At 47.3% G+C, this 12535-nt stretch overlaps 1 protein-coding gene across 11 annotated transcripts in view; it reads right to left on the bottom strand.

Annotated features, from left to right (window-relative positions):
• PC (pyruvate carboxylase) overlaps positions 1-12535 on the bottom strand; it is a 102770-nt gene that overhangs the window by 50877 nt on the left and 39358 nt on the right. For 2 of the 11 annotated variants that reach the window (XM_086385641.1, XM_086385636.1), the window contains exon 3: positions 4443-4529. The exons of 6 other annotated variants lie outside the window; for them this stretch is intronic. Coding sequence is in view for 2 of the 5 variants with exons in the window: in XM_086385636.1 (XP_086241762.1) it covers positions 4443-4529 (87 nt within the window). In the remaining 3 variants the exon portion in view is untranslated. Of the gene's footprint in view, positions 1-3882; positions 4087-4318; positions 4530-12535 lie in introns of those variants that run through there. 3 more of the 11 variants (XM_086385647.1, XM_086385644.1, XM_086385639.1) reach the window with 3 other exon arrangements.

The raw sequence follows: 12535 nt of genomic DNA, 5'->3' as shown, positions 1-12535 counted from the left end.
TTACAAAAACAATAATAATAATAGCTACAAGTGTCTGCTGGGCTTCCCAGGTGGCAAAAGGGTAAGGAGCCCACCTGCCAATGGATTAATGCTGGAGACGCAGGAGACACATTTTGACCCCTGAGTCAGGAAGATCCCCTGGAGGAGGAAATGGCAACCCGCTCCAGTATTCTTGCCTGAAAAATCCCATGGACAGAGGAGCCGGCGGGCTACAGTCCATGGGGTTGCAAAGAGTCGGACGCGACTAAGCACGCACAAGTGCCAGGTCCGGACGAGGCAGCAGCCAGCTCTCCCGAACCTTAGGAGGTGGGCGTTATCCCACCTGGAACTTTACTGAGTGGCAACTTTGTTGCTGTTGTTCAGCAGCTTGCATACTATAATCACATTTAACAACATTCTTATAGCTCTCTGCAGTTTATAAAGTGCTTTATCTTTTTTAAGATTATTTTTTGATGTGGGCGATATTTTAGGCCTTTATTGAGTGTGTTACAATATCGTTTGCTTTGTGGTTTGGTTTCTTGGCTGCAAAGCACATGGGATCTAGCCGACACCCCTTTCGGAAGGTGAAGCCTTAACCGCTGGGCCACCAGGCGAGCTCCTAAAGTACTTTAATGGACACTCCCATTGGGCTTCCCTGGTGGCTCAGCTGGTAAAGAATCTGCCTGCAACGTGGGAAACCTGGGTTCGATCCCTGGGTTGGAAAGATCCCCTGGAGAAGGGAAAGGCTACCTACTCCAGTATTCTGGCCTGAAGAATTCCATGGACCGTACAGTCCAGTACAGTCCATGGGATCGCAAAGAGTCGGACATGAATAAGCAACTTTCACTTTCAGACGCTCTCATTTGCTACTAACAGGAACCTTGACTAGCCGAATGGCCAGCAGCATCTTCACAGTTTCATTTTCGAGTCAAGGAGAATGGCCTTTCTGGCCCCATCTGCCCCCTCACTCCAGCACTGCCTCCGTGTTCTGTCCTGAAGCCCACTTACCATTTCTGCTCACTGCGCCAGCACCTCGGGAGCTGGAGCTTTGGCAAGATAAAGGGGAAAAACAGCCAGGATCTGGGGGCGAGGGGGAGTAGGTGACAGTTGGGTGAAGTCAGGCAGAAGCCTCCCCGCATTGAGGGCAGAGCCCTGGTGAAGTGAAGGCGGGGCCCACACACCCTCATACACCAGCTGTGGACCCAACACCACCTGATTCCACGCAAAGGGCAAGGTCTGACAGTCAGAAAACTCAGGTTCAATTTCCAGCTTTGCCACCATATAACCTTGAGGATCAATCGACCTCTCAGCACCTGTGTGATACTGTAATCTATAAGAATCATATAACCTGGGTGTTTTTTTGTTTGTTGTTTTTTCCAGGTTCCAGAGGGCAGAGCTCCTAAAGCCCCTGGAATTTCCTGAGTGGCAGGGGAGACAGAAGCAACTTTTCTCATTCATAATTAGCCCCTTTCAATCACACCTGGGATTATGCTAATGCGGTGACTCCTGGGGAGCCCCTAGACAGCGTCAGGATGGGGGCTGGTTGCCAGAGGAATCAACCCTGTGATTAGAAGGGAACTTTCGGCCCTACTCCCCTACAGGGAGGGGCGGGACTGGCCTACCAGACCTGTGTAAGGGAACCTCCATAAAAACTCCAAGCCATGGACTTCAGAGAACTTCCAGGTTGGTGAATCCACCCGTGTGCCAAGAGGTGGTGCACCCCCATCCGTGGGACGGAAGCCCCTGCACCCCGCATCCTTTCAGATCTTGCCCTATGTACGTCCTGTGCACCTCAGACAGACTGTTCACGGCATCCTTTATAGTAAAACTGCTAATAGCAAAGTACTCTTCTCAATTCTGTGAGCAGTTCTAGCAAATTACGGAACCTGAGGAGGAGTCAGGGGAATCTGATGCACAGCTGGCTGGCTGGACATCCAGAAGGCCAGCTCTTACAATTAGTGTCTGAAGCAGGGGCTTCATGTGTGACTGAGCCCTTCGCCTGTGGCACCGGCACCAACTCTCAGTGTCAGAACTGAACTGAATGGGAGGATACCTAGTCGATGTCTGCAGAGAACTGGAGAACTGGTTAGTACAGGGGAGAACCCCACATATTCAATGTCAGAAGTGTTATGAGTGAAAAGCAGTTCACACCCGTCAGTCCACCTATAAAGCAAGCTTACCTGCCCAACCAAGAGCAGACTCACATAGAAAAGACCCTGATGCCGGGAAAGACTGAAGGCAGGAGGAGAAGGGGATGACAGAGGATAAGATGGTTGGATGGCTTCATTGACTCAATGGACATGAGCTTGAGCAAGCTCTGGGAGATGGTGAAGGATGGGAAGCCTGGCATGCTGCAGTCCATGGGGTCGCAAAGAGTCGATCACGACTGAGCGACGGAACAACAATCTGCCCAACACAGAAGGCTGATGAGTGAGTGACCTGTTGTATCTGAAACTGCAGGCCATCCCTTCGGTTTCATAAAGTGTAAACTGCGAAATGTCCTCAATGATTAGATTTCATACAACCAGAGCCATCAAGTGTTTATCAAGCACTGATTGCCTGTAACACATACTCGATGGACAGAGGATAATACAGAACATGACCTGTGTCTTCAAGAAACTTTCTGTCTGGCGAGGAGACAAGACCAGTACGTTTGAAATATAAGAACTATTTAACACTGGTGTACGCAAAGGAGGTGGCGGAAGGCAGCTAAGGAGAGCTGGGTACGGTGCCACAGGGGAGGGGATTTGACTCGTGCTCAGAGGAAGGATCCACTCGAGAGGTCCTGGCAGGTTGCAGCACCTGGCACCTGGGGTGTTGGTGGGCCTCCTCTTCCTGCAAGCCTGACTAGTTTAGGGTCAGGGTCAGGCATCACCAAGTAGATGCTGATCAAGTGAAAAGTCTGGCATGGAATCAACAGAAAATGAAGTTGGAGAGGTTCAGTGAAATGAGAAGCAAAGAAAAGGCACTCATTCATTCATTCGCTATTGATTGAGAGTTTGTAACACGCCGAAGGCAACGGCACCCCACTCCAGTACTCTTGCCTGGAGAGTCCCATGGATGGAGGAGCCTGGTGTGCTGCAGTCCATGAGGCTGCTGAGAGTCGGACACGACTGAGCGACTTCACTTTCACTTTTCACTTTCATGCATTGGAGAAGGAAATGGCAACCCACTCCAGTGTTCTTGCCTGGAGAATCCCAGGGACGGGGGAGCCTGGTGGGCTGTCGCCTATGGAGTCGCAAAGAGTCGGACACGACTGAAGCGACTTAGCAGCAGCAGTAGCAGCAGGCACTTGGACAGAGAGAAGAGGTCCCTGCCATCATGAAACTGACACTTCATTCCAGTCAGGAGACCAAATACACAAACAAGATTGTTCCAGATCCATCCAGATTAGTAAGTACTGACGGCCTCATCTCTGATTCCTCCTCATGACAGGCGTCTCTTCGAGTTGCCTGACCAAGAATAAAGTCAGAGGAACCACATCCCTTCATCCCTGGTCCAGGACACTAGGGAGAAAAGGCACATTCCTTATTCACTTCTGCTCCTGGGAAGTTCGGGACAAAACAAAGGGAACTGCATGTCCGTCCCCTTCATCTATTCCTTGAAACACAAACACACCACACACAGCCAGTGTCTCCCTTCTCCATGAGTCTTTACCCTGTGACCTGGAGGAGAGTTTGGCCTGTTTGCAGTTGAAGATAAGAACCAGAAGCCATCTGGGGCCCGTTTCTGTTTTTCCTCCCCGTAAACTGAGGGAAAGGTTTTCTTCTAAGCAAATGGGAGAAGTCCTCCCTGCTTACACCTAAACTGTGAGTCTGCTCAAACGCCAGAAAGCTGGCCTCCCAGGAAGCGGTGCCACCTGCTTTCCATTCATTGCTGTCTAGGATACAATCACAGACTCACGTCCAGAGGAGAGCTGATCTTTCCCAGGCTCCTAAGGGAGAGCCAGGCCTTCCGGCTCGGGGCTCCAGCGCTCTTCATCCAGACCCGAGTGAGCCAAGGACGTGCATCTCAGCATGTGTCTGCTTCAGGCCCCTGGCCTGGTGCTGTGCTCAGAGCGGACGCTCCCCCTGACTGCCACCAGCTGCACCATCTCCGCAAGGGACACAGGCAAAGGAACCAGGTGGCCTTTCCCCTAAATGCAGCCACCACACAAAGGCGTTCTAGCCCAGAGCTCCAGGGCCCATGGTCCATCTTCCTCTGTCCCTAGGTCTTGGGCAGAACCCCTTCTGACCGTCGGTAGGGTTTGTCTTCCTCGGGCTCCTCGGTTTTGCCCACCCCTGACCAGTGTCCCCACCAGTCCAGCCCAGCCCTCCCGGGTTCCTGCCCCAGAACCCACCTGCCGTCTCCTTTCCCAAGTATGAGAAGGCTGCCAACTTCTAGAGAGGAGAGAAACGGCGGCCACAGTGCATGCACGCCCCCCCAGGAGAGCAACCTGGAGGTGCTGAGGGTGGTCCCCTTACCGCAGCAGCTGGTCCGCAGGGCCCAGGGAGGCCACACTGTCCTCGGTGCCGGAGCGAACACCCAAGTCTGGGCCCTCTGCCCGCTGCCTGTTTATAAGTGACGTTCTGGGTTAAGCCTCTGTCAATGACTTTCCAGAATTGCCCCCTCCCTTACAGCTCAGGGGAGAGAGAGGCTGCTTATGAGCCAACCTCCAGCTCATGACTAGACCTTGAACAGACTGTTTGAGAAAAGGCAAAAAACACAAAATCAGGTCAGGGGTGAGCTGGGAGGAGGCGGTGAAAAGCCGCTGCCCGAGGGTTCTGGCGGAAGGATTAAAGGGCAGTGTGTTTGGGTTTTACAGGGGGCGGAGGGGCAGGCCAGGGATGGAGAGCTGGGCAGGAGAGGGACCTTCTGGCCTAAGAAAAGAGGCAGAGGATCCCCCGGGAGAAGAAAAACTGAGGCATCTAATGTCCTTCTCCTCCTGCTGAGTCCTCGGGATGTCTCAGGCTGTCCCCTGGGAACAGGTGACATCATGTGGCCAGGAGACTGGATTTCTCGCAAGGGCATATGTCAACCTCGTGGCTCTTACGGGCTGTTGACCTGGTGTGAGCAAGGGTTTTAATTTTTAAATTTAATTTTTGGCCACACCGTGCAGCTTGCCCCCGACCAGGGATTGAACCTGGGCAACAGCAGTGAAAGCACCGAATCCTAACCACTAGGCAACCAGGGAACTCCCTTAGCAAGGTTTTAAAATGCTTGCCCACACTACTGAGCCCACCCAGGCCAGTCCATTTAAGGTACTATTCTCCCAAGACTAGGCCAATCAAGAACAGGAACAGAGCGCCCACCCCCTGGGCGCCACCCGCTACCACCAAAACAACAGACAAACCGGCCTCAGCCCTGCCGCGTTCTTGGAGGAAGCAGAGTCAATAACTCACTGTCCTAACACTTTGCTTAGTGTCCAGAACCCAAGGTTAATTAGTCAGAGAGGGCTTTCTCTGACTCCACGTGTCATGGCGAGTGGTGCCCAGCTAACGTGGTGTGCTGAGCCTGCTAATGAAATGGGGGCACGCTGGCCCCTACGTCAGGCAGAGGTCCACATCGCAGGAGCCTCCAGGAGCCCACAAATTAAGTGAAAGCACAGAGAGGCAGGGAGCTTGCTCACTCCTCTAGGATCCAGATCCTGACCCACACAGGTACTTCTGTTTCCACCTCTTCTCCATCTTTCTCCAGAGCTGACAACAAGTAGCCTCGTGACTCCCCTCCAGCCCACCAAGGCAGGGTGAGAACCACTCCTAGACCCTGCAAATTATAGGCAGCTGGAGATCCTGGGAGATGAGGCCGGAATGACATTCCAGTGAAAGGCTCTGTCTGGGAACAGAAAAATGGTTCGTCATCTGTAAAACGGGGATTAACAACACATACCTTGCACAGTTGTTTGTGGGAGCTCAAAGGATCTGGTTATTATGAATAGCCACGTTCTATTCAACAGCAGCAGGAAAGGGATCCAGAGCTAACCCTGGAGGATAAGGAAGAGGCTGACAGGTGGCCTGGTAGGGAAGCAGGAAGAAGTGTTCCGGGAAGAGGGAGAGTTGTGACGGGGAGGCCACCTGGCCTTACGAGTTCACAAGCCACGCACGGCTTGGTGTGGCAGGGACACCAGTTGCCACAACAAGGCTGGAGAGAAAGGCGGGCTCCCCCCCACCTCACCTGCATCACAGAGACACGAAATCATCCTTCCTGCTGTTTTCAGTCTAAGCGGAACAGAACTTCCAGCACTGGAAATTGCAGCAACTAACTTCCTACGCAGTTGTGAAACACCACCAAGGCCACCAATTACTACTTCTTCATGGCTGTTTTCTTTAACTTAGGAAACGGAAGTGGAGGAGGGGAGGAAGGGTCTGCCTCAGGTAAACTGATGGCAAAGTTACTCACTGCTGCTCTGGTTCATAAGGGTTGCTCGGACATGGAAACAACGCTGTTGACCACGGTGTGACAGACAGACTTCCCACCAGGGACTCTACAGAGGAAAGACACTGGTCTGCACTCGGCTCCCTGGATGCGGAAAGGTGGGCAACAAGAGGCAGATCCTGCTTCCGTCCCAAGCCTCTTGTCTCGTACCACCAGAGCGGCTGGGCCCCTGTATGGCTAATGGCCTTGGTCCCCTGTTCTCTACCAAATCCAGCCACAGAGGCACTGCAAGTCTGCGACGTCTATGGAGCAAAAGCAAGCAGACAGACTGTCTTCCACTTATGCAAAGAGGAAGTCGGGTCATGTACACACTGCTATTTTCAAAATGGGTAACAACAGGGACCTACTGGATAGCGCAGTATCCAGTAACTCTGCTCACTGTTCTGTGGCAGTTTGGCTGGAAGGGAAGTTTGGGGGAGAATGGATACACGTGAGTCCCTTTGCTGTTCACCTAAAACTACCACGACATAGTTAATTGGCTATACCCCAACACAAAACAAAAAGTTTAAAGTTTGAAAGAAAAAGAGAGAGAGAGCTAATAAGGAATGCCCACCAGGTAACAGAAACAGTGCTACGTGCTATGGAGAAACCAAGACAGAAGGTGATGACCCCTGCACTTTAAGAATTCACCATGCGGAAGGTAGAGACAAGACCTAGACGTGGCAAACGAGCTTCCACCACCAGTTAATCACGATGGATTACACCACAGGGCGTAAGGTCCCAGGGGCTGTCTCCAGGCCTCTGTGAGCTCTTCACACCCTCGGAAGGATTCGACAAACCCACCACTTTGAGATGTCAGTTCTAGGCCAATGAGCAAATGTTTCTGGATGGACCTAACCCAACACTAGTGTTAAAGAGCCTCACAATTTCCATGAAACCCGCATTCTCCTCCTCCTCCACTGCACACACCATCCAGCACCACACCTCCCCTCACCCAGCGCCGCACCCTGAGCTCTGGGAACTGTGCTGAGCTGCAGCTCCAGCACGTAATTCCCACTTTGGCTTAAAAGTTGACATGACCCTTCGAACCTTAGTTTCCTCATCTATAAAACGCAGAATGTTCTGAGTCATCTTATAAAGCTACTCTGAGGGCTTAATGAGGTCATGGGTTTTTGAAATGCCTAGAGAGCCTGGCACATTAGAGATGACCAGAAAAGTGATCCCAAGGGTCAGTCCTTATAATATCAGAGTTAATCCTTCTCTCTTCTCATTACATCCTGGGCTCAAGATAAAAGAGGCAGTGACACAGAAACAAGCCTGGGAGCCAAGAACAGAGCATCAGTCTCACGCAGGATGATGACTGGAAGGAGCTGTGAGTCAGAACAACCCTGGTCCTCCCTCTGCTACCCTTAACAGTGTTGGGCTGAGAGTCACTGCATACCGGGCTTCAGTTTCTTCAACCAATTAGGCCAGGGATAGTAATAACCACGCCTCCTTCACAAAGGCAGTGTGGATTTTAAAAAATAATAAACCATAAAACCTTTACTGCAGTGCACTGTGCTACCCAAGTGCCAGGCCCTATGGAGACTCAGCCTAGTTGAGAGGAGAGAGTGGGGATAAGGGGTAAACAAGATAAAGGTAAATCAATACACAGTAAGACAAGTATCAAAAAGAATAAAATTCAGAGGAACAAATGTAATGAAAGAAATGCAGGCTGGTTTGCTGAAAACTACAAAAGTATCATTGAATGGCTGTAGAGACCTAATCAAAAGGAAAAACTCATCACGTTCATGGATCAGAGACTTAAGTGTTAAAATGGCAATACTCCCCGCATTGATCTACAGTTTCAATGCCTGCCATCTCTATCCAAAACAACAGCTGACTTTACTGGAAACTGACAAGACGATTAGAAAATCTACATGAGGGGACTTCCCTGGTGGTCCAGTGGTTAAGACTTCGCCTTCCAACACAGGGAGTGCAAGAGTTTGATCCCTGGTTGGGAAGCTAGGATCCCACATGCTGCTTGGCCAAAAAATAAAAAACAAAACCAATATTGTAACAAATTCAAATCAAGTCTTTAAAAAAACTGTCATTGTTCAATTTCTAAGTCATGTCTGACTCTTCTTTGTGACCCCACAGACTGCAGCATGCCAGGCTTCCCTATCCTTCACTATCTCCCTGAGTTTGCTCAAACTCATGTCCATTGAATCAGTGATGCCATCCAACCATCTCATCCTCTGTTGCCCCCTTCTCCTGCCCTCAATTTTTCCCAACATCAGGGTATTTTCCAATGAATCAGCTCTTCAAATCAGGTGGCCAAAATACTGGAGCTTCAGCTTCAGCATTAGTCCTTCCAATGAATATTTAGAGTTAATTTCCTTTAGGATTGACTGGTTTGTTCTCCTTGCAGTCCAAGGAACTCTCAAGAGTCTTCTCCAACTCCACAGTTCAAAAGCATCAATTCTTTGATGTTCAGCCTTCTTTATTGTCCAACTCTCACATCCATACATGACTACTGGAAAAACCAAAGGACCATACAGACCTTTGTCAGCAAAGTAATGTCTCTACTTTTTAATACATTGACTGGGTTTGTCATAGCTTTTCTTCCAAGGAGCCAGTGTCTTAATTTCATGGCTTAAGTCACCACCTGCAGTGATTTTGGAGCCCAAGAAAATAAGATTTGCCACTGTTTCCACTTTCCCCCCATCTTTTTGCAATGAAGTGATGGGACTGGTTGCCATGATCTTAGTTTTTTGAATGTTGAGTTTTAAGCCAGCTTTTTCACTCTCCTTTCACCCTCATCAAGTCTCTTTAGCTCCTCCTTTGCTTGATGCCATTAGAGAGGTATCATCTGCATTTCTGAGCTTGTCGATATTTCTCCCAGCAACCTTGATTCCAGCTTGTGATTCATCCAGCCCAGCATTTTGCATGATATATTCTGCATAAAAGTTAACTAAGCAGGGAGACAATATAGAGATGTGATGTACTCTGTTCCCAATTTGGAACCAGTCCATTGTTCCATGTCTGGTTCTAACTGTTGCTTCTTGACCTGCATACAGGTTTCTCAGGAGACAGATAAGGAGGTCTGGTATCCCCATCTCTTTAAGGATTTTCCACAGTTTGTTGTGATCCACACTGTTGAATGCTTTAGCATAGTCAATGAAATAGAACTAGATGTTTTTCTGTGATTCCCTTCCTTTTTCTACGATCCAACAGATGTTGGCAATTTGATCTCTGGCTCCTCTGCCCCTTCTAAATTCAGCTTGAACATCTGGTAGTTCTCAGTTCATGTACTGCTGATGCCTAACTTGAAGGATTTTGAGTATTACCTTGCTATCATGTGAAATGAGCGCGATTGTATGTAGTTTGAACATTCTTTGGCATTGCTTTTCTTTGCGATGGGGATGAAAATGGACCTTTCCCAGTCCTGTGGCCATCACTGAGTTTTCCAAATTTGCTGGCATATTGCGTGCAGCACTTTCACAGAATCATCTTTTAAGATTTTAAATAGCTCAAATGGTCCACATAAAAAAAACTCTTAAAAAAAATAAAATCCACATTTAAATGCAAAGGAACTAGAACAGCAAAAAAAAAAAATAATAATAATAATGAAAACGCACACAGTTGAAGGACTCATACTTGCCAATTTCAAAACCCACTACAAGGTTACAGTAATCGAAAACAGCGTGGAACTGGGATATGGACAGAGATCAGTGGAGCGGAAATGAGGGTCCAGAAAACTCTCACATTTACAGTCAACTGATCTTCAACAGGGCATCAAGACAATTCAACAAATGGTGCTGGAAAACACCTAGATATACAGATGCAAAAGAATGAAACTGCACCCCTATCTAACACCATCTACAGAAACTCACACAAAATGAATCAAAGACTTAAATTTAAGGTCTAAAACTTAGAAACAAAGGTCTAAAAATCTTAGAAACAAATATAAATCCTTGTGGCTTTGGATTAAGCAATGGTTTCTTAGCTATGACATCAAAAGCACAAGCAATCAAAAAAAAAAAAAAAAAGATAAACTGGCTTTGTCAAAATGAAACTTTTGTGTGCTTTCAAGGACCCCAGCGAGAAAGTGAAAAAGACAAACCACAGAATGGGAGAATAGTTTTATAAATCACATAATCGGATAAGGGTCTGATATCCAGGATATATAAAGAACTCTCATAACTCAAAACAAAAACAACACAACTAAAAATGGGCAACAGATTTGAATATACATTTCTCCAAAGAAGACGTACAAATGGGCGGTAAGCATGAGAAAAGATGCTTAATATAATTAGTCTTAAGAAAATGCAAATGGGAGTAATTTCCTTTTTTAGGAAGTAATATTTTCATATTCTAGAACTAACATCAAAAAAAGATGTCCTTTTCATAAAAGGGGAACTGGAATGCAGAAGCAGGAAGGCCAGACATACCTGGAGTAACAGGCAAGTCTGGCCCTGGAGTACAAAATGAAGCAGGACAAAGGCTAACAGAGATTTTGCCAAGACAACACGTTAGTCGTAGCAAACACCCTCTTCCAACAACACAAGAGATGACTCTACACATGGATATCACCAGATAGTCAATACAGGTGAAATCAGACTGAAATCATACTGATTATATTCTTTGCAGCTGAAGACGGAGAAGCTCTATACAGTCAGCAAAAACAAGATTGGGAGCTGACTGTGGCTCAGATCATGAACTCGTTATTGCAAAATTCAGACTTAAATTGAAGAAAGTAGGGAAAACCACTAGCCCATTCAGGTATGACCTAAATCAAATCCCTTACGATTATATAGTGAAGTGACAAATAGATTCAAGGGATTAGATATGATAGAGTGCCTGAAGAACTATGGACAAAGGTTCATAACACTGTACAGGAGGTGGTGATCAAAACCATTCCTAAGAAAAAGAAATGCAAAAGGGCAACATGGTTGTCTGAGGAGGCCTTACAAATAGCTGAGAAAAGAAAAGAAGCCAAAGGCAAAGGAGAAAAGGGAAGACATATCCATCTGAACAGAGAGTTCCAAAGAATAACAAAGATAGATAAGAAAGCCTTCCTAAGTGAAGAATGCAAAGAAATAGAGGACAACAATAGAATGGGAAAGACCAGACATCTCTTCATGGAAATTAGAGATACCATGGAACACTTCATGCAAAGACGGACACAATAAAGGACAGAAACGGTATGGACCTAACAGAAGCAGAAGAGATTAAGAAGTGGCAAGAACACACAGAAGAACTACACACTACACAAAAAAGATCTTCATGACCCAGATAACCACGATGGTGTGATTACTCACCTAGAGCCAGACATCTTGGAGTACGAAGTCAAGTGGGCTTCAGGGAGCATCACTACAAACAAAGCTACTGGAGATGATGGAATTCCAGCTGAGTTATGTCAAATTGTAAAAGACGACGCTGTGAACGTGCTAATTTGGAAATTAGCACTCAACAAGCCAGCAAATTTGGAAAACTTATCAGTGGCCACAGGACTCGAAAAGGTCAGTTTTCATTCCAATTCCAAAGAAAAGCAATGCTAAAGAATGCTCAAACTATGGTACAATTGCACTCATTTCGCATACTAGCAAGGTAATGATCAAAATTCTCCAAGCTAGGCTTCAACAGAAAGTGAACTGAGAACTCCCAGGTGTTCAAGCTGGATTTAGAAAAGGCAGAGGAACCAGAGATCAAATTGCCAACATCCGCTGGATCATAGAAAAAGCAAGAGAATTCCAAAAAACATCTACTTCTGCTTCACTGACTATGCTAATGAGCCAACTCATTAGAAGTGACCCTGATGCTGGGAACGATTGAAGTCAGGAGAAAGGGATGACAGAGGATGAGATGGTTGGATGGCTTCACCGACTCAATGGACGTGAGTTTGAGCAAGCTCCGGGAGATGATGAAGGACAGGGAAGCCTGGCATGCTGCAGTCCATGGGGTCATCAAGAGTAGGACATCACTGAGCGACTGAATAACAGCAGCAATATTTTCATAGCTTTTTCAGACAATTGTGGATACCAATGTTTGGTACTATATCAAAACTTGACAAATACTAAATTATAGTGTGAAATATGAAACCCTATGAATTTTACTGTTATGTTAAAATCCACTGGCTTTTCTTAAATTCCAAGCGGGCCTCTTCCCAACGTAATTTTGTAAATTCATATCCTGGTCATTTGGAAAACATCAGTTTACT

Source organism: Bos grunniens, chromosome 29, assembly GCF_055505025.1.
Source record: "Bos grunniens cultivar Pamir isolate PY7600 chromosome 29, Bosgru_T2T1.0, whole genome shotgun sequence".
Lineage (NCBI taxonomy): Eukaryota > Metazoa > Chordata > Mammalia > Artiodactyla > Bovidae > Bos > Bos grunniens.
The sequence above is the reverse complement of the archived record's forward strand: the minus strand, read 5'-3'. Positions and strand labels throughout refer to the sequence as shown.